Here is a 20,324-nt window from a genome sequence, read left to right on the forward strand (position 1 = left end):
GAAGTTCACACGGGGACAAAGAAGGCTGTTTGCGACCACGCTATTGGTTACATTTCTCCCTCCTGAAACCTGATTGGTAAGCACGTTGACGCGGAACGGTTCTAATTGGCTGAAATCTTAGACGTTACCCTAGAGGCGGGCCATTCTCATACTTCACGAGCTTCTGATTGGCTCTCCGTCAGACTCAGAACACGCTCGGAGCGAGTGATAGGTCTGAACGGTAAGCGCAATGGTGAAACTCGGGCGCCGTCCGGCATGGAAATGTCACACAAACATCGGTGTTTTAGAAACAACGCCTAAAGGAGATGCTCTCACATCCTCACCGCACGTTTCCCTACAGACGATTTTAGGTTAGTGTGCATTGTAGTTGTATAATTTACATCTGTGTCTGAAATACAAGAGAGTGAAGTACCCTTTTAATGCAATATATTTGACGGGTTTGTGCGTAGATAGCAGCATAGCCCTGTTAGCCGCAATTTACGTCGACGACGTACACAAAACCACAGCAGTGTCTGAAAACCTAGCATTACATTACTAATAGAGCGCCTGCTATGATACATGATTAATGACTGATTAACTCCTGAAGATTTAGGACGGCTTCGTCTTTTGTGTTTTGAGAATTTAAGTGGGAATCTGTTCGACTGCGGTTAAGGTTTGTTTTTCCGCTCAAGTGTGTCTGAGAGATGAGACTGCCGTTGTTTGATCTCATTTCTGTACATAACTGTGCCACGTTAAAACGATGAGAAAACTTGTGATGTTTCTGTTTAAAAAAAAAAAAAAAAAATTCAAACAAAGTTTGATTTCCAGGCAAAATATTAGAAAACTAATTCTGCCGGTTTTCAACGCAGTGCTGAGCTCAACGGTAACTTACGATGCGTAACAATTTTAATCATCCTTTTGGTCACTATTAGTAAGTTCACTGACAATCAAACGCGGGCTTTATTATGAAAGTACACACACCATCAGTCTGAGAACTAAAAGGTTTCGATCTCTTTTCGGGTTAGGTCTCTTTTCATTATTATTTATTTATTTGTTTTTGACTGGGCGTTTGTTGTGTTGATTTGTTCTTTGCCTTAGTGGAAGATTGGTATGTCAGTAAGTGAAATCAATAAAAGCTTACACGCGATTCAGTACTGTATTAATACTTCACACCATTCATACATATATATATGTATGTATATATATATGTATATGTGTATATATATGTATGTATGTGTGTGCACACAAAATCGCATGACAGTATTACACGGGTACGAAATGGAAACATTATGATCAAGACGTTTTAAAATGCTTGTTTTGAAAACTAGTCATCATTTATTCACCTTCATGTCATTCCAAACTTGTTTGATATTATTTCATAAAGAGATTTTTTTTGAGAAATGTGGTATGCTATGTTGTTGCTTGATTTCCACAGTATTTTTCAAAGTACCGTATGTTGCACTGAAGAAAGGGTATGGAATGATATGAAAGTGAAAATGATGACACATTTTGCGTTTTTGAGGCCCTTTTAATAATTAATTAAACCACTATCCTTGTAATTATTTGATCAAGATTTGTGTTTTTGGTAGTCAATTGTGTTTAGGTTGTTAAACTGTTTACTACAGATTTTTTTAACTGAAAAGTTATGCTGATTAGTAATCTAATGTACATTAAACTGCTATGCTTATGCATATCTTGTCTTTACTTTGCTCTTCAGTTTCAACCCTCAGCATCATGTGTTATTGCATGGAATAATAATTTTTGTATACATGGAAGAATAATTTTTGTATACTTCTGTTTAACATTTTCCTATCTTTTTGTTCATTCTAAGTAACTTCTTGTGAAGTGGTTAACCAATGACCTGCTTGTTCCACAGTTGCGACGTTTTAGAAATAAGGGCAGCAAACAGAAACAGTGGACTGCATCACATGGCTAAAAAAGAAACTCAACAATGAGGCTCAGTCACCACAGTCCCAACACTTGAGCTCATCTTCATGCAAGACGAAAACAGCATGGTAATTTCATGTTTTTGCCATCCTTAAGCACTTTTTTCTCTGATCTTGATCACTGCAACACAACTGTCTGACTACTACTTTACCAAGAGACAAGTCACGACTGTCCTGGAGCAAGCAATGGTTTTCTCAATGAATAGTGAAGTCTCTGTCCAACCAATCACCTATACTTATACCTTGTTATCATTGTTTTTTTTAAGACAAAAATTGGTAATCTGTGTTTTTTCATTTATTTATTTATTTTAATTGTTCTCATTTATCAGTGTGGCCTTCTTTGGTGGTGTTCACTTTGGCCATACATCAACCTTGTTTGTGTTGTAACTGTCGTGGAAACTGTTGTGGAAAACATTGGTTCACTTAAGATCACTGGTACAATCCAGTGGAAAACACCGGTACTGCTCAACGAAGGGCCCCCGTAAAAGTCAGTCTCGTAAGACATTCAGTTTTGGGATAATCATCATTATTGATTATGCATCATATTTTTGAGTAAAATAGTATAGTGTATATAGAAAAATAACACGATACAATTTAATTAAGCCACAAGCTGACACAAGTTAGACGTGTAGTCAAAATAGATTGCAAACTATATGTTGTGAGCAATCATCTGTTGTATTTCACGTCTTCATCGTCATGGTTAGTGTTATAAGAGTCATATGAAGGTGTCAGGGAGGGAAGACGAAAACAATGGAACTAACAGTGGCACACCTTTGTGAGCCATTCAGAGAATAAATGTGCAAAAGGGGAGAAACGTGTAGACAGTGAGATGTAAAACCAAATGGGGTGTTGTTTGGGATGACCCTAGTTACGTATGTTCTGTACAGGAAAATTTTGTTTACTTGTAAGTCACTGATGTTGTGTAATATCAATTTAATGTACTTGGAATTACACAGAATTAAAAAGTTAACCCAGGTTTGAGAAATGTGGGAGAAATCTGTGTGGATTTGATTCACTTCAGTATCAGATGCTACTGACATGAACTAACCATGGATTTTTCTTAAATTATAAAAAACAATAAAGCTACATTCCTTGTAAATAATTATTTTAGCCATACTCCTACACCATGCAAATAACTACAATAATCAGTAACTACACACCATGAAGCTATGCATGAGCTATGCAAATAAAAGATTTTAGTGGTTTTATATTATATCTTATTATTATCTCATCATTCACTTTTTGTTTTCAGACAAGCTCTGGAGTTGAAGCTGAGATGGAGGAGCAATATTTAGAGTGAGTGATGCAGCATCAGACAAAAAAAAAATAAGATTTGTAATTTTAACCAGCAAACAAGCTTGAAACGTCTTTTGTTTCTCTTTATTTTAGGGATGAAAACCACATACTGGTATCACCCTGCATGAGCTCACAGTTAGGAGATGGCAGCCCTGCCAAGGAACAAAGCCACGGCCAAAATTCAGTGGAGAGGGATTCCCCAGAGAGCCCTTCGGCAATAAAAAGATGGGAGTTTGGGCCACTTCTACAGTCATTCAAATCAAAGATGGCTAGCTTTACTGAGATTGTCATGAGCCCTGTTCGACTTTTTAAGCCAAGTGACTCCCTGTCCTTGATCGCACTTCCTAATCAGCATGAAAAGTTAGAGTCAAATGTTGAAAATTCAGTCCGGACAGAGGAAGCTGAAACCAACAAATGTAGAAATGGATTATTTCCAAAACGGCCTTCTTCGGAAAAGGTGCAGTGCAGCACTGCTCCAAAACGCCACAGAGTTGCACAGAGACTGAATTTTTGTACAGTTTCAATAAGTAACAACCACATACCAGTGTTGGATAATATTCAAATGCACAACGAGGTTTCACCAAATGAAGAAAATCAGATAGACCGTCCTTCAAACCAGTCACAAGCTGTTATTCAGCATGGGTCATGTGATGTCAGTCCTTGTAAAGCACAGAGCCCTCTCCTCAGGACTAGATCAAATCTGTCCACGGGCAGACTTATGAATTCTGCAAGTGCCATGAGTGTGTCCAGCCAGGCAAGTGTTCAGATGGATGTTCTGCATCATCTGTCAAGTGAGAGACAGACCTGTAGCACTGTGGACCTCACAGCCAATGGAGATCATCCTGAGTCCTGCTTTTCAGAAGAGGAATCAAACCTTTTGAAACCAGAGTCTGACAGTAGTGCAAACAAGCCTGATCCTGGAGTCTCCTTTTTTAGCACTTCCTCTGATTTTGATTTGGTAAGAAAAGTCACAAGCCCAGTTGGCAGCAAAGAATCCTTTTCACGTATGGCCACTAGGAAGAGCCCTAGAAAGAAATATCTGTCAGGGTCAACTGGAGCAACCTCCATCAAACTGGCCACTTTTGTGACCAGATCAAAGCCTCTAGATGAGGAGATGAAGGAATCATCATCTGAGAACAGTATGAAGTGGATGCACCACTCGGCTGAAGTATCAGAGCCTCCAAAGGCCGTTTCTGTCAGAGAAGTGAGGCCAAAGAGATGCAGGGAAGCTCCTCAGACAAAGAAAGACTTGAATGAAAGGGGGAAATATGATTTGCAGAATGCTAAAAAGGGAAGATCTATGAAGAATAAAAAAACAAAAAACAATTACAATGCTTTGGAAATAAACCAGGAGGAAGAAACATATGTTCAGGTTAGGAAGAGGAGGAAAAGGGTTTCTATAATGCAACCACTTCAAGACTCAAACGTGTCTGTCGGTACTAGTAATGCTGCAGATGTTGAGATGAGAAATTCTGTTGAGACCTCAGATAAAACAGGACAGGACAAAACAAGAAGAAATTTAAAATGTAGGACTTTACTGACCTCTAGCAATGAAGATGGTGCCTCTGATACTACATACTCTCAAAATGGCACACAGAACGTTCTGATTGAAAATACTATGAATGGTTCATCAGAAGAGGTTCAGTATCCTGTGCAGTCACAGGAGTCCGAGAAGACCAATGAAACTCAAAAAACAAGACAGCATCTTCAAATTACAGATGCTTTGCAGAAGAGAATCATTCGTCCACCCAAGCACAAGTTTGAGGACTTCAGCATGACTTCTGTGGTTGATCCAGCAGGACCAAGTAAGCCTTCAAAAAGAACACTACTGCGCAGCGAACAATCTGTTCCAGCAGCTGAGGAGCAGGAGACATGTATTTCTGGACTGAAAGCAAGAGAAGAAATCAAGGAACTTCTGCCACCTGGTTCAACAGCTCCGCTGCATTCAGAACAAAAACTAAGCAGACCCACAAGGAACATAATTCGATCAAGAAGAATAGATGGTTCCGCTGTCAAACGCAGACGTGCTGTTGGAGGTAACAGTGAAGCGGAGAGCCAAGAAAAGGCGATGGAATCCGTTCCAGTAGTGTCGTTGTCAGGTAGCGGTCCAAGCCGCCTCCTGCGCAGCTACTCCTGCCCTGAAATCCCGTCCCTAGTATTCAGTGACTGTCATTTCCCCCGTTCCCACACGCATGACAACCGCACTACCTCACCCAGCAGAAAGAGCTCACCCGTTCCACCTCCCATCCACTTTCACTCTCCGTCCAAACGCACTCGCCGGCACACCGTCTGCAGTGTGGAGATTGAGCGCGAAATTGCCCCTTTGTGTCTCCGTAAGGAGGTGTACCCTGCTAGTCGGGGTGGCCCTTTGTGCCCCTCTTCCCCTTATTTTCCCTCCACCTCCTTCACAGTCCTTGCCTCGTGTTTTTTGTCCAGTCCTTTAGCTTTCTTGTCTAAAGGCTCAAGCCAAGGGCGTAGTCATGCAAGTGACACCAGCACCGGCAGTGTTTCAGCTGCCTCCAGTTTTGTTGTGTCCTCATCATCACCGTCCTCCTTCAGTCCCCCCTTTTCTTCCACCCTCACTTCCTATCATGCTTTAACCGGCCCTTCCTCTGTCACTCCCAGCTCTGAGACACCTTCCACCTCTGTGTCATCACTCTGCAGGTAATTTAACATATTCCCAGCCTCCCTATCTGAGAACGCTTGCTTTTTACCACCTGTTCTTATATAATCTGTTGTGTTGATCTCAGATGTTTTCCCATAAGACATTAATAAATATGCAAGTTAGTAGTTACAATCCTACTTTTTCCTCCCTCAAGTGCGTTTTCACAAAGCTCATTGAAAGGAGACAGTCGGGTGCTTCAGATGGAGTGTGAGGAGTCGATAGATGAGGAGAGGTCCAACTTTGACCTTAAACTCTCTGCAGCCATCTCAGAGGAGAAAGCATTATCAGACTCTGAAATCAAGGTGTGAATTTGCTCTTAACTTTGGTTTGTAGACTAAAATTGTTACATTTTTTTTAAATACTGATTGCATCTGTGTAAACAGACAGAGATCAAGGATGGTCAGCGTGGAAAAGTGTCCTCTATTCGTATCCGTAAAAAGATTCCCAAACCTCAGAATAATCTTACCCCTATGGGCCTTCCTAAAGTCATCAGGTATGTAAAAGAGAAGGTTATAGGCTTAGTCATAACTGTCTGTGTCTGTACTTCATCATAGCAAAACTACATTTCTTGTTTTGTGTTATAGAGTAAAGAAGAAGGATTTCAGCTTAGAGGAGATCTATACAAACAAAAACTTCAGCAAACCACCTGATGGGTGAGACATCTTCCACATGATTTGCTTTCTGGATAATTGAGTTTCTCACACATTTATCAACTTAATAATCGGTGAACTCTGTACATTTAGTAATCAAACTGAAAGAAGTGCTTGGCACTGCTTTCAGACTGGTTGCATTTATTGAATTTATGATATGTTTGTCACTTTTTTTTAACTTACCTTCGGGATTTCTAGTACTCACAGTCATCGGGGATGAACAGAACATCCCAACAGCCCAGTAGCTTTTTAGTGCAGTTCAAAAGCTATCAGTGTGTTCTTATACAAAAAAAGTAAAATATGGGCTAGTGCATTTTTTTTTGTCTTCTTTAACTATACAAAATATTTCATAACATGTATCACAGTCTGATACACATCACCAGTGACTTAATGTCTACCATCTACAGTATTAAATACAATTGACTTTAATATGTAGTATATTAAAGTGATGGTTTACTCAAATATTAACATTCTTTAATCATTTACTCACACTTGTTGTCCTAAACCAACGAGACTTTGAATACTTTTTTTTTTTTTTTTTTTTTAAGCTGAGAGGTTTCTGTCCCTCTATTGAACGTTCAGGTTAAGCTAAACAAAGAAAATTCAAGTAGGTCAAAAAGACATAGTAAAACGAGACATATGTGTTCATATGTGAGTCCAAATTAAATCTGTTCAACATATAAAGCATTCATATGTCTCTTCAGAAGTATTTGATTAAATCATACAATCTTGAGGGACAAAAATCTCCCATCTCTTTATTAAAAAATATATTCCATTTATCAAGTCCTTTGGGTTTGGAACAACATGAAGGTGAGTAAAGGATGAAATTTTTATATTTAGTCGAACTATCATTTTAAAATGTAAATTTACTTTGAGCATGCAGTTAAGTTTTGAGATTTTTTTTTTTGTGGGGTGTTTTATTCTTTCTCTTTTAAACTTTTTTGCAAATTCTTTCAGGCGTTTGGAAACCATTTTTGAGGTGCCTCTTAACCGGCGTGATGGCTCTCAGGCTGTCGTGGGCCAAAAAAAGGTGAAGCGCTTTGTTGAATTCCCTGAACTGGGTGTCGCCAGGAAGCCCAAGAAACCTCTGGTCGGTGTAGTTTCGGGAGGTGGAGCCCAAAGGAGCGCTGGGATCTGTAGAACCAGAAGAGGTGTCGGGGTCTCTTCCAAAGTGGAGGATGGCCTCACCTTGCAGCAGCTGGAGTCCCTCCTTTGCTCCAAGCTTGAGGAGTTAGACACCTGGATGGCACTTCATCAGGTTGTGGGCTGAGGCAGAGGTTGTTTTGTACCAAATGAGGGGCTTTGTACGTATTATGTTAAAATTTACTGTAAATTAAACAAAACACAATAAATAGACTTGCAGAGGTGTAAAATGTTGAATTGCTCTTGTACTGTAAATACGTCACATTCTTTATATATTTTGCAAGGTAAGGGTGTTTATTTTGTAGACTGGTCTGATTTAACAAGAAATGGCTTTGTTCTGTTTTGTCCTTTTTATAGTCATTCAAAGAAAGCACTTGTTTACATGAATCTGTGGCATATATCTCTTAATTCATGCTCACCACATCAAATGAAGAGACTAAAACCATCTCTTTCAGTATATTCTTTTAAAAACTTTGGTTCAAAGGAATGCCTTATTAATACAGTCTCAGGATGACCTGGGGGTTTCATTATAAAGGAGATGCCATAAAGGACATTGTAGTGAGAGCATTGAATACAGCGAGTTACCAGTGAGACAAAAGTTTGCATTGGTAATTTTTAGATTAAGCTTGGTGCTTCTTATCTAGAAGCATAAAGGATTTAAAGGTTGCATTGCATTCTATGCTTTTACTCAGGTACTCTGTCTATAGTCCATTCACATAATTTAGGCTTTTGTTCATCTTTGATGTGATTTATAATACTATACGTGGTGTTTGAACATGTTGAATGGTTTGCGTGTCAAGTTGTATAGAAGTCTGCGTTCTGTATTTCTAATAGAATACAATTGAACTGTGTTTTGTATTTTGGTGTTTTGTCAAGTTGTTTGTAAGAAGTTCACAATGAACGGGTGCATTTTGACTGTTACACATTTTATTACAAACTCTAAAATACATACGGTGTATAAAACTTTAAAAAAAGCACAAGGTATTGCAACAGTTCAACGTATTTACAAGAACAGAATGTTAATAATGTAACCACATCCATATCTCAACGTTTGACTTTCATGCTCTCTGCAAGTGTCTCAGTGTCTCGTTTCCAGTTTAAGACCATAAATAAACTCGGCTTGCTGAAGTGTAAAAGTAGCTTCTGTCTGCACAGTGCTGATTATCTCATGGATATAACAAATTCCAGAAAGTTGCTGTGTTTTAAGTGCCATTTTAAATGTTTAATTGCAGTGATTTCACTACTACGAAAATACATGAAAGCTATTTTTAGTCCTTTGTGCAAACTGTTGAATCCTCTTTGTTATAGGTAGCAAGTTGTTGGCCTTTGATCCAATCTAAGGACAAGCACCCTTGGAAACATAATTTAAATAATGATTAATGTCCAACCTGTTGTCATAAAGTTACATTTTTGGATGGTCTAGGTGCGGTGTCCAACGTGAGCACTGAAAGAGTGTTTCTGTGCTTCTACAACTCTGCTTTGGTAGCTCGTTTAACTGGAGAAAGGCCTCCTCAGTATTAGTCTATGAAGGTTACAACAAAGGACACAAATCCCAGAAGCAAAGGAAAGATGAGAATTAAAACCACCCAGGCCACAATGGAGCATATTCCCCATTTACACGCCTTTTTGGAGTATTTTTTGGCCTTCTCTCTTGTTGCTGGACAATCTTCATTTTGAAGTTGTTTTCTTGTCTCTCGAGCCTGAACAAAATGAGGAAAGATGTTAGATTTCCTTTTTTTAGATTATATTAGTGCATGAAAAGGTGTCTTTCATCACTGCCTGCAGTTAAAGTCAGTGTAAAGTCAATATTAAATGTGTGCTGTGAGCTTGTCACATCACAGAAAAATGTGTTATTAAGCACCGAGCCAAATTTCAATGCTAAAATAAGCGAAGTAATTAAGAAATCGAACTCTTGAATTTTTTTTTTGCCGTCCTCTCCGCTCTCGAATGCTGTCTTCCTCAAGCAGCTTGATTTAAATGAGACCAAGCTCAGTTGTTTTGTAAATTATAGCAATCACATAACGTGACGAATTCATAGCTAGATAGCAAACTAGGCTGTAGCATCTAACGGTAATGACACAAACTCACGATTGAACGGCCGAACCACTGTTGCTTATGCGCTCTAGTTATTATGTGTGTGTTTGACTTGTGTGTTGCACTGCGCAGAAAGATTGGTGTTTTGACAAAAGTGGCTCCATTACGTCACCGAGCTCCGATTTAGACACGCCCAATAAATCCTGCTCTGAAAATGGTGAAAGGCTTTTTAACGGTATAGCGCCACCATTAAGTATTATATATTTCACAGTCTTTGTAACACGTTTCAGCAATGCATTTCTATCATTTATAATGTGTTTACAAACAATTCTCAAAATTGACTTTACGCAGACTTTAATTTTCATGGTACTCTTGTTTCGTTGTGTCTCATCTTTGCCAAACGTATCTGTGTTATTGACTGCGTTTTTGTATATGAGAACAAACTGATCATCAGTCATTAAATAAGATTACTTGAGGAAGCCAGTTGTTTTTTCTTTTCTTTTCACCTTTTTGTGTTTGTCTACACTCTTGAGTCTTTTAACTGAGACCGCAGGTAACTAAACCATTTAAGTTTGAAAATAAGTTGAAATAGAGCTTAGTGATGCTTAACACAATAGCAGTGTTACAATGCAATCAAAAAACCTTACCTTGACAGAGTACTTGAGGGACATAATTCCTAAGCAGGAGAGGCCACATATGATGCTGCAAATGGCTAGTTTGCGATGATCCGTGTCCTTACAGAGGTCATGACAGGAGACAGCCCTCTGCGCAGGATGTTCAAGTAAAGCATCCTCAACTCTCACCTCTTTTAGTTCGTTTGCACACATCTCTGTTCAAAGTAAAAGTATAAATCGAGGGGTGAGAACCAGAAGGGCGTAAGTGACATTTTTTTGTGAAATGGCGTTATACGTATAAAATGAAAACTCTTAATGAAAGCTTTTTTTTGCTGCCAAAAGTAGTGTCATCAATGAGTGTACAAATTTGTATGATAAAAAAATTGAAGCAGCTCACAAAGTCAGATTAAACTATGATAACATTTTAGTTTTAGCTCTCATGTAAAGGGAAATGTCACTTACGCCTTTTTGATTCTCACCCCTCGAAATATAAGGGAGTTAGCGTGAAAGTAATGGCACATTATGCTGATGGTACTTTATACTACAATGGATACACTGTAGTTCAAGTTCTGTCTAAATCAAGTTTTGAACATCAAGCAGTGATTTACAGCAAGCTGGTTTAACTGGTTCTTGACAGCGATTATCTGCTTTCAATTTTAATAATGGACAATTGTTTCTATCTATTTCTAAAAGAAACACACCAAAACTGAAAAGGAGAATAAATGTATATTAGAACAATTTAAAAGTTGAAAAATGTTCTAAATTATTTAAGTAGAAGTCTGTTTGTTATCTTTTATTGTGCTGGGGCTTGAAAAACAGGTATGGACAGAAACAAAGTCACGGTGTGACAGCAGCTAGCATCAGTATTGCATAAGATTGTTGATAGATATCACTTTGCTAGTTTTGGCTAGACTGTCATGATAAATTGAGATCTCAGCCGTGTAAAGCCTGCCTCCAAAGAGATAATAATATTTCTGAAGGTAGCCGAGTGAAAAACATGCCAGTTGAAACATGGTTACTGAAAATAAAGCTCTCAGTACTTACTCGCCCAGACTTGATCTCGAGGGAAGAGGGGTCCGAAATTCCTCAGGTTCACCAGAGATCCTAAGGTATTTAATAACCAGATATGTCTCAGTCAAGTGTCCTTTGACAAAGATGTCACATGTCGTTGTCACAACCTGATTCGAGACGACTTCCCATCCAAGCTTCCTCTTATTGTCAATTATGTATGTGAACTATATAGTCCAGCTTCTTTAGCTCCAGTTTCGACTTTAGAGGAGGGAGAGTGTGAGGAAACACTTTGAAGCTCTGTGTTACAACAGAGACCGATTGAAACACCTCCCCTTTCTGTTCCCTCCCACTGTCTTATTCACTCAAACTCAGCTCGAGGTACTTCTACTCACATTCTTTAGCTCTTACGCTTATCGCTCTGTTTACCACACCTTGGTGCCCCTGTGAATCATGAGTAGCTTCTGCAGACTTTGTAACTCAAACGCTTTGACTGCATGTTTACTATTACTCATTCTCTCTCTCACGGTTTCTTTCTCTTTCTATTTACACAATCAGAGCCTCAGAGAGCCGCAAGAATCCAGTTCCTGACATGAAGACTGAGTTCCCCACGGGGCTGGTGTTTGAACACAGTAGTCACATGTGTTCGATCTCTTAATTGGGCAGAAATGTTGGACAGTTGCTTGGTTTACCTGTTTCATGAATGTTCTTTGACAGACCAATACTGATTTTTTTCCTTTGGAAAAAACTGCAAGCATGATCATTATTTTAAAAGGGGCGAAAAACAGTACCTAAGGGTCACATTTTTCAGGTGCCGTGGTCAAGTCCAGGCATGAAGGTATATTGCTTGATACATCAATTTAGTTTATGTGTCCAAATACGTAGAAATTCACCTCACTTGTATGTTTTTTAACTCTAGAACATCACTTTTCATGCTTATTGACCCCTACAGTCCCCAGAAATAATCAGTGGGCCAGTTGCTTGTAATGAGAAATAAATAAATAAAAATTTAATTTTGTACCTGATAAAATGTAAAAAAAAGAAGTAAAAAAAGATTTTATTAATATCAGACTCTTCCAAGTCTACAGAAATAACCTTTTTGAAATTAGACCCTATTATCTACAATCAGAATCAGAAACATCTTTATTGTCGGGTAAGCTTTCACATGCAAGGAAATTATTTTGATGACAGAAGCTTCCACATTAAAAACAGAGTGACAGTGACAAGACAAAACAGGTAATAAAAGCAAACAAAAAATAATAATAATAAGTGGAATAACAATATACAAAAATATAAAAAGAAAATATATATAAAAGAGTATATTTTGCTTATTTAGTCTTATTTTAAATAATTTTAGGTCATCTTGAAGTTTGCTGAAGACCCCGATTTAAGATAAAAAATAAACACCCTGGCTGAGAACGAATGCTTTATGATTGTTTTGAACTAATAAGAGCAAGGGTAATAAATAATTAACATTTGGAGTTTTTGTCTGGGGATTGTGTTAAAATGACATAACTCCATAGAACATAACACCAGACGCTAAAATGATGACCTTTTACTAATAGAAAGAATTTAAATAAATAAATAAAAACTATGATGCTTCAGTATATTTCAGTTTTGCTCTGTTGATCTGTAATTGTCTTTATCAGACACTTAAACACAGACACTGGTGAAGGTCAACTATTCTGGGTTGAGCTGACATATTAACAAAGAGACAGACAGGTCATGAAAGACCAGACAGCATAAAACTAAACACTGATTAATTATCTCCCTTTTATTCTCCTTCATCATTTAAATCAAAGAAAGACTGAAGAAGAAAAAAAAAACAAATTAAAATGTTGTTATTTATACAGAACAAAAATTAAACAAAACATTTACAAACCGTTGTAAATCGTTGTGTATGATGGAACCGCACAAACAAGGAAATTAAGTGAATTAATTCATTTTTAATTAATAATTAAATGAACTACTCGGAAACTAGTCTGACTGGACAAAACTTCATAAGCCAATCAGAAGCCGCGATATGCTCATGACGCAGCGATCCGGTCTAAACACGGAAGTATGATACGTGGGACGAAAGTCGTGGGCGATTCCTGTAAAATCTGCTAAAACGCAAGGAGATACTCCGTCACGCAATAGTTATTTTAGTCCGTAGCATGCCAACGTACACAGCGTGGCAACACACACATACAACTCTATCGCATTCAAAAATATATTTTGTTAGATAATGAGGTGCAATGTTTGAGACTGCTGTTACAGCCGAGTGTGAAAATTCGAAGTAAAAGACCTGAAGTGATTGATTTTGGCTTTTCATTTGGTTTGGTGGCTCGTTTGTGTTTGATGCACACGTATTAAGTGACTCGCAGATGGCAGAGATGGAGGACTGTGAAGGAGTGATTGCCACAGAGCGATATGGCTCACAGGAGTCATGGAAGTACCTGATGAAGGACGGGAGGATGAGGAGACAGAAGGATGCAGCGGACGGCAGACTGGCGGGAAATTCAGTCTCTGGCGTGTTTAAAGTGCGTGACTGGCACAGAACAAAAAAAAAAAAACCCACAGAAAGTCTTGCAGGTCTTGCAGGCAAACTCTCTGAGACACCGCTAACTGCTCTCTCCTCTCCCAGAGTGTTTTCCTGCCACAGGGGTATCCTGAGAGTGTCAGTGAGGATTACTTACAGTATCAGCTCTGGGACACTGTGCAGGTACACTCGTGTAGTGCCTAGCTTTCTTTCATTTTGTTGTCAGGGAATAATTCATTAGCAAGACAAAGATTGTTAGCAAAATCAAAAGAATATTAACCCCTAATTTTAACAGAAAAAATATTATATTGCTGATTAAGACTAATCCAATAATATAAGTTCTTTATTTTACGTTTTATTTTACCTTGAAACAACAAAAACTCTGATCTGATTTGGTACATTTTTTATTATTGTTTTATTTAATATTTAGTCTGACATTCTTCAGGTCTGCATTTATTTGATTAATTAAATGTAATTAATTGTCTTCAGTGTCTTCTGAAATCATTCTATGAAAGCATAATATGCCAATTTGGTGTATATTTATTTATTGTTTATTATTATTATCAATGTTGAAACAGTTATGCTGCTCGGTATATTTGTGGAAACAGTAATGTGTGTTTTTTTATTCTTTGACAAATAGAAAGCTCAAATGAGCAGCATTTTATTTTAAATACAGTACTTTTTATTTTGTATGTTCAATCAAGCAATAAAAAATGAATAAGATTGTGAACAAAATGCTACATCAACGAACTGTCGCTTTTGTTACAATGTAATTAATCTTTAATAGCAAGCATTTCTTTATTAAAAGCAAATCTTACTGACTCCTCGATATATGGTCTTTTTTGCCAAAGGCGTTTTCCAGCTCTCTGTCTGGCACACTCGCCACTCAGGCTTCGCTGAGAGGTGTTGGGGTTGGAAATCAAGAAGCAACAGTTGCAGCAGCTACAATAACGTGGCTGCTTAGAGGTATGTACAAAAATTGCTTTTGTTTTGTGTTTTTTTGGGATGCATGCATTTCTAACCATTTTTTTACCACTTTTTTTTTTTATAGATGGAACTGGGATGCTGGGAAGAATACTTTTTGCTTGGCTCAAAGGGTAACATTTGCCATTCAGATTATGAAGATTTTGTTTTGTTTTAAAGTACTTAATTTTGACCTTCAATTTCAGGAGCAAGTTAGATTCTGAAGCCAAGAAATGGAGGTATGGTTCACCAATGACTTAGAGTAAACATTTGAATGTAATACTTTTCATAAATATTTGACTATATATCTTCGAATATGTCTTTTAGGCTCTTCGCTGACATTCTTAATGACATGGCAATGTTTATGGAGATCGCTGCCCCTCATTTCCCTCCGTTTTTCACTCTAATCATCTGCATTGCCGGCATATTTAAGGTAAAACATTAACTGCACCTTCCTCTAAATCTGTTGGACGGTAAGCATCTAGACATATTTCTTTATTTCTGTAATTCCAGTCCATTGTAGGAGTTGCTGGTGGAGCAACAAGAGCTGCCTTAACCGTCCATCAAGCTCGCAGAAACAACATGGCTGATATCTCCGCCAAAGATGGGAGCCAGGTTTTTATTCACTTTCTCTCACATGCCTCATGATAGTTTTGGTCCTTGGTTTTTTCCCAGCAAGAAAATCGAGGTCAGCGGTTTTAAGTATCGGTGTATCGTGTCTCCGTTTTTTGTTCTGCCAAGGAAACGCTGGTGAACCTGGCAGGACTGTTGGTCAGCCTGACACTCATCCCACTTGTAACAGATAACCCATTGTGAGTTACACTCTTATTTGTAAGCCGGGATCTACACGAAGTGTGTAGCAGGTACTGATTTGTGCTCTTTCTTTCAGCTTGACGTTTATCTTGTTCTTCCTGTTCACCGTTCTCCACCTGTTTGCCAATTACAAAGCTGTTCGTTCTGTTGTTATGGACACCCTTAACGAGGCTCGCTTGTCCATAGTCCTCCATCAGTACCTGCTTCATGGTCAGCTGCTCGGCCCGGTGGAGGCCAATCAGAAGGAGCCCGTGTTCTTGTGTACGGCCTTGAAACCGCAACACTTTTAAATGCTTTCTTGTTCATTTAATGCGATTCATTACGCATCTATCTAACAAAACTCTGTACCTCTTCACAGCGCTTAAAAGGACCGTTCCCATAAAGTTGGGTGTGAGGCTTGGAGACATCGTTCAAAAGTCTGTTTATATTGATTTTTACTAATTACAAATATGTTGTTGTGAAAACAGTATTCATTGTTAAAATGGTTTCTTTTTCATTTAAAAGGCCAGGAGAGCTGCAGCTGGCGTTGAAGAACAACAGCAAACCGTATCTCATTGGAATCAAAAATGGTACAAAAACCTCCCCAGTTCTGCCATATAAGCAGAGCTCAGACACAATAACATGATCTGAAATGACATTCAGGTATTTCTGCTTAACTATGCGCAGCCAGAGTAGCAAAGACACATAATATGGGATTCGTTTTTTTTTTTCCAGGAACCGTCTGTGTATGTCTGGGAAGTGATGCTTCTGTTCGTGATGAAATCATGGCAGCATGTCAGGCTTTGTGTCTTCATGCTGTGCTGCACGATGATTCCTCTCTGAGCGGTGCGCTCAAGCAGCTCTCAGACACCAAGGGTAAGCACTTCATTTAATATGTATCTTTAGTTGCGTTGTACTGGTTATGTTTGCTGATCAAGAAATGGTAGCTGCTTTTCTTTAGATCGTAAGTCAGATTAGTCACCGTATTGAACACGGATGAAAACAAGACAAGGACAATCAGTTTGTTGTTGAATCTTTTGAATGCCCTGTACTTTTGTTCTTCACGGCTACGTTTTTATTTCTTTATGAAATGTAATATGGTGCCACCCATGGTTTTATTTTCCAGACCCATGGGAGTTAGTATCACAGAGTCACAAGATGATTGATCAGATTTTCTTGACATTCCTTAAAGGTAAATCTGTAATGCATGTTGTAATAAAATGTTGCATTGAAAGATCAGTTGTAAGCCTGTCCTTTGTTTATCTTTATCAGAACTGGATCAGGCAAAGTGGCAAACAGACCGGACACTGTTGGACTGGAACGAGTGGCGTGTGGAATGGAGCAAAAAGAGAAGCTGAGGCGAATTATGAAAGAAAAGGAGGATGGATGTTTTGGGTTTTGACTGATACTCACTGCGAAACATCATTTGTAGATTTATACCAGTCTACCATAACAATAAAAACAAAAACAGGGTTGAAGCTGTGAATCGTGTATTCCTGTAGTCAACATTGGGGCCTGATCTAGAGGATTATGAAATTGTAAAAAATTTGGGGATCAGTAGTTTTTTTTTTTTTAAAAACAACTAATTAGCAAGGTTTTATGAAATTCATCAAGTGTGACCGTAAATATATTCATGTTTCAGAAGATAATGTGATACTGAAAACTGGACTGATGACTGATGAAATTCAGTTTTTCAATCACAGGAATAAATTACATTGACATCACTATTTGAAATATAAAACGCTTGATCATGATTAATTACTTCCAAAAAAGGTTTTTTTTCTTCTACATTATATATGTATCTGTGCTGTGTATATTTCCAGATATGTAAATACACATGCATGTACATATATTTTAATATTTTATATTTTTAGCACAACTTTTTTTTTTAAATATATGCTTTAAATATGTGTGTATATATACATAATAAATTTACACAACACACATATGCAAACAAAAACTTTTATTTTGGATGCGGTTAATCGCAATGAATAATTTGACAGCACTAAAACTAATTGTAATACTGTTTCACCATATTACTGTTTTACTGTATTTTTCTGTAATAAGTGCAGCCTTGGCGAGATTTTATTCTGCTTTCAATAACATTTACTTTAGTTTTTTTTTAAATGGTAGTGTATACATTTTTGTACTTTTTTTAATATATAAAAAACTGACAAAAACACACAAATGGAATAAAAGAACACTGCTTTAAAGGCAAACAATATTAAAAACAAGAATCCAGTGGAATGCTGCACTTTGGTGAGAATTTGACCAAATATGTATTCTCATCAGAAAAATATAGGGTAATACACGGTAATCATATTTCAGCTACATCACTGATATTGATTAATATTTATTTGAATTTAATTTGATGGCAACATCCTATATTAGAAAACAGGCCTAATGCATGAAATGACTATAGTAACATTTAAGATATGAATAAGCCATGACTTTGAAAGATCCCAAGTCAACATGCTAAAATAAATGAAGGGATCTAAAGCTCACAGCACTGCTCCATAGTGAATCTTCCTCAAGTGTCTTCTGAGATTCTCTGTTCGGTTAAATCTCCGTCCACAGAGTGAACAGTTATATGGCCTTTCTCCTGTATGAATGCGCTCGTGCTTTTTCAGATCGGCTAAACGACTGAACCTGAACTTGCAGCACTTGCAAACGAAAGGTCTCTCGTTTGAATGGCACACGAAGTGCGCTCCGAGGCTGGAGGGCGTAGCGAAGCTCTTGCCGCACACGTGGCAGCTGTGCAGAATCTCCCTGCTTTCGCTGACGCTGGGGGTGCCGTGGACGCCCCCCGTTTGGACCATATTCTCCACCCTTGACCTGAGAATGTGTTTGGAAGCAGAAGTAAGTAATTTGCCTAGTTGGTCATAGTGGACGACGCTGTTGGGAAAGGACAAGACAGGCAGCTGGTTGTGTTCGTTTGCTGGAGGAACGTCCTGCGGGAGAACTACAGGAGCTTGTGTTCTCACAGCATCTGTCTCTTCTGTAACAGAACAGTCCAGAGGCTCTGGTTTAGATTCGTCTTTGATTCTGTTTGAGCCCGGTGGTGTTTCAGCGTTGCTGGTCGCTGGACTCTCTCCGCTGAAAGAGTTTGGGATTCTTTTTGGAGGGCTTCTCTTTACCCCGGAGAGGGGTCTCTGCTTCTTCAAAGAATAGTCACAGGTGCCTTGCAGAGTATGATGCCTGCTGTCTAAAGTAATCTCATCTAAAACCATCTTCATGTGAACAGGATTGTCATTCGGACATTGTGGCTGCTCTGACTGCTCGTTCACAGCTGAATCTCCGAGATAAATTAGATCTTCTTGGGCGTGATCCTCCTCTAAATGAGGCTTCTCAATGGGTAGAGAGGCTTTCAGCACTTCATCTAAAAATATAAAAGAAGATGATTGAAAACGTCTACATGCAAGTAAGTAGACAAGTTAATTCCGCCACTATAAGCTCTTTGTAATCTCACTTGAATCCCCAGTCATCGCCTGCTGGAGCTGTTTGAGCTTCTGCTGGAGGGTCTGATTCTCCAGGCGTGTTCTGGCAGACTCTTTCTGATACTCGAACACAGCCTGACCCATGAGCTGCAACACTTCCTGTACAGCAGCAGTGAGGAGCTCAGCTACATTTGTGACAAGGAGCTCCATCTGAGACATTCTGACAGGACCTGCTCAAAGACAAAACAAGCTCCCGTCAATGCTCACTTGCTAACTAACCTGACGTTATCCCAAACCTGTATGAATTTCTTCTTTGGAAAATGTAAGGAAAATCTTTTGAGAAATGTCTCGTTGTTCATTATCCATAAAACAAAATATATATTTTGTGTTCCACAGAAGAAAGAAAGGGGTGGAAAGACATGTAGGCGACTAAATAATAACAGATGCACATTTCCGGCCTGAACTCTTGACCTTTTTAATGAAATGCTAAGTTGTACGCAGGACTGCATCTGAACCACAATAATGCATATAATAATAGTAGCAGTAGAACGACAATGGTAAACTTAATTTCTGAGAACTTATACAGATTAGCAATGTATTAACGTGACGTGCATTTTAACAAACCAAATTCTCTTTGCACACCAGTCAGCAATAACGTTACATATATATATAAAAAACCCAAAATATTTACGATGTCATTATACTTATATGACATTTAAAATTACACAATAACACCTACCTTTCTGTTCTCAAGCGCAAATATAACGAGGCAACAATGTCAGAAAGGTAAACCGTGAACTAATGCCAGAAAATAAGAAGTGTCTCATGATATTTGTATCTTTAGGGTATGTAGTTGTTTTCTTTCAGGAAATGTCAATGCTGACTGTGTGATAATGACGTTTCTAGTGGCCGTGTTGTGGAAACGCATGTTAGTGACGTTCTACTTCCTTTACTACGCGCGCGAACTGCTTCCTGTGTACCCTGTCAAAGATTCGACTGTTTCTAGGGTTACAAACAATGAACCTTAAAATATGTTAATGGTGTTTATCACTTGATTAATCAATCCTGGAGGAAACGGCTCAATCTCACGTCTTTTTTTTTTTTTTTTTGGCAACCCCCCCTAAAATGTTTGGAACAATATGACGGTTGCGACCGTTCCTCTTTAATTTTCAGTTTACTAAAAACGGCATACCGTTACGCTACAAGTGATTAACCATAAACACGTTATAGATAATTGATTGGAATAATAGAAAGAGAGTAAAGACAGGAAGCAGTT

The 20,324-nt window shown here is 38.3% G+C and overlaps 3 protein-coding genes and 1 long non-coding RNA gene across 5 annotated transcripts; 2 read left to right on the forward strand and 2 right to left on the reverse strand.

Moving 5' to 3' along the window:
- Positions 1-200: 200 nt before the first annotated feature.
- Positions 201-8,818, forward strand: prr14 (proline rich 14). The gene is made up of 8 exons (XM_043234610.1): positions 201-350; positions 1,856-1,994; positions 3,178-3,221; positions 3,315-5,885; positions 6,041-6,188; positions 6,270-6,379; positions 6,471-6,539; positions 7,494-8,818. The coding sequence occupies exons 2-8, from the start codon at positions 1,974-1,976 to the stop codon at positions 7,804-7,806; spliced, it is 3,276 nt and encodes a 1,091-aa protein (XP_043090545.1). The 5' UTR covers positions 201-350; positions 1,856-1,973; the 3' UTR covers positions 7,807-8,818.
- On the reverse strand, positions 8,587-11,661 carry LOC122341243. 2 transcript variants are annotated; one of them, XR_006250458.1, is made up of 3 exons: positions 11,368-11,661; positions 10,361-10,542; positions 8,587-9,379 (listed from the first exon to the last, which is right to left on the reverse strand). It is a non-coding gene; the product is annotated as an uncharacterized LOC122341243 (long non-coding RNA). The 2 variants fall into 2 exon arrangements; XR_006250459.1 differs by having other exon boundaries at positions 11,372-11,659.
- A 1,703-nt stretch (positions 11,662-13,364) lies between these two features.
- On the forward strand, positions 13,365-17,084 carry rusf1 (RUS family member 1). Its single transcript, XM_043228708.1, has 14 exons — positions 13,365-13,857; positions 13,962-14,039; positions 14,708-14,822; positions 14,908-14,953; positions 15,026-15,058; positions 15,147-15,252; positions 15,333-15,434; positions 15,561-15,631; positions 15,709-15,893; positions 15,991-16,048; positions 16,137-16,201; positions 16,347-16,487; positions 16,738-16,803; positions 16,884-17,084. The coding sequence occupies exons 1-14, from the start codon at positions 13,702-13,704 to the stop codon at positions 16,967-16,969; spliced, it is 1,308 nt and encodes a 435-aa protein (XP_043084643.1). The 5' UTR covers positions 13,365-13,701; the 3' UTR covers positions 16,970-17,084.
- A 475-nt stretch (positions 17,085-17,559) lies between these two features.
- Positions 17,560-20,154, reverse strand: zgc:113090 (uncharacterized protein LOC553741 homolog). Its single transcript, XM_043234746.1, has 3 exons — positions 19,788-20,154; positions 19,081-19,278; positions 17,560-18,990 (listed from the first exon to the last, which is right to left on the reverse strand). The coding sequence occupies exons 2-3, from the start codon at positions 19,265-19,267 to the stop codon at positions 18,113-18,115; spliced, it is 1,065 nt and encodes a 354-aa protein (XP_043090681.1). The 5' UTR covers positions 19,268-19,278; positions 19,788-20,154; the 3' UTR covers positions 17,560-18,112.
- Between the last annotated feature and the right edge of the window lie 170 nt (positions 20,155-20,324).

Source organism: Puntigrus tetrazona, chromosome 3, assembly GCF_018831695.1.
Source record: "Puntigrus tetrazona isolate hp1 chromosome 3, ASM1883169v1, whole genome shotgun sequence".
NCBI lineage: Eukaryota > Metazoa > Chordata > Actinopteri > Cypriniformes > Cyprinidae > Puntigrus > Puntigrus tetrazona.

Coding starts and splice junctions, on each gene's coding strand:
- prr14 (XM_043234610.1), top strand. CDS start 1,974: ATGCAAGACGAAAACAGCATG. Junction 6,380..6,470: donor GGCCTTCCTAAAGTCATCAG/GTATGTAAAAGA, acceptor TTTGTGTTATAG/AGTAAAGAAGAAGGATTTCA. Junction 6,540..7,493: donor TTCAGCAAACCACCTGATGG/GTGAGACATCTT, acceptor AAATTCTTTCAG/GCGTTTGGAAACCATTTTTG.
- rusf1 (XM_043228708.1), top strand. CDS start 13,702: ATGGCAGAGATGGAGGACTGTGAAGGAGTGATTGCCACAGAGCGATAT. Junction 16,049..16,136: donor CTTGGAGACATCGTTCAAAA/GTCTGTTTATAT, acceptor TTCATTTAAAAG/GCCAGGAGAGCTGCAGCTGG. Junction 16,804..16,883: donor TTTCTTGACATTCCTTAAAG/GTAAATCTGTAA, acceptor TATCTTTATCAG/AACTGGATCAGGCAAAGTGG.
- zgc:113090 (XM_043234746.1), bottom strand. CDS start 19,267: ATGTCTCAGATGGAGCTCCTTGTCACAAATGTAGCTGAGCTCCTCACT. Junction 18,991..19,080: donor GGCGATGACTGGGGATTCAA/GTGAGATTACAA, acceptor TTATATTTTTAG/ATGAAGTGCTGAAAGCCTCT.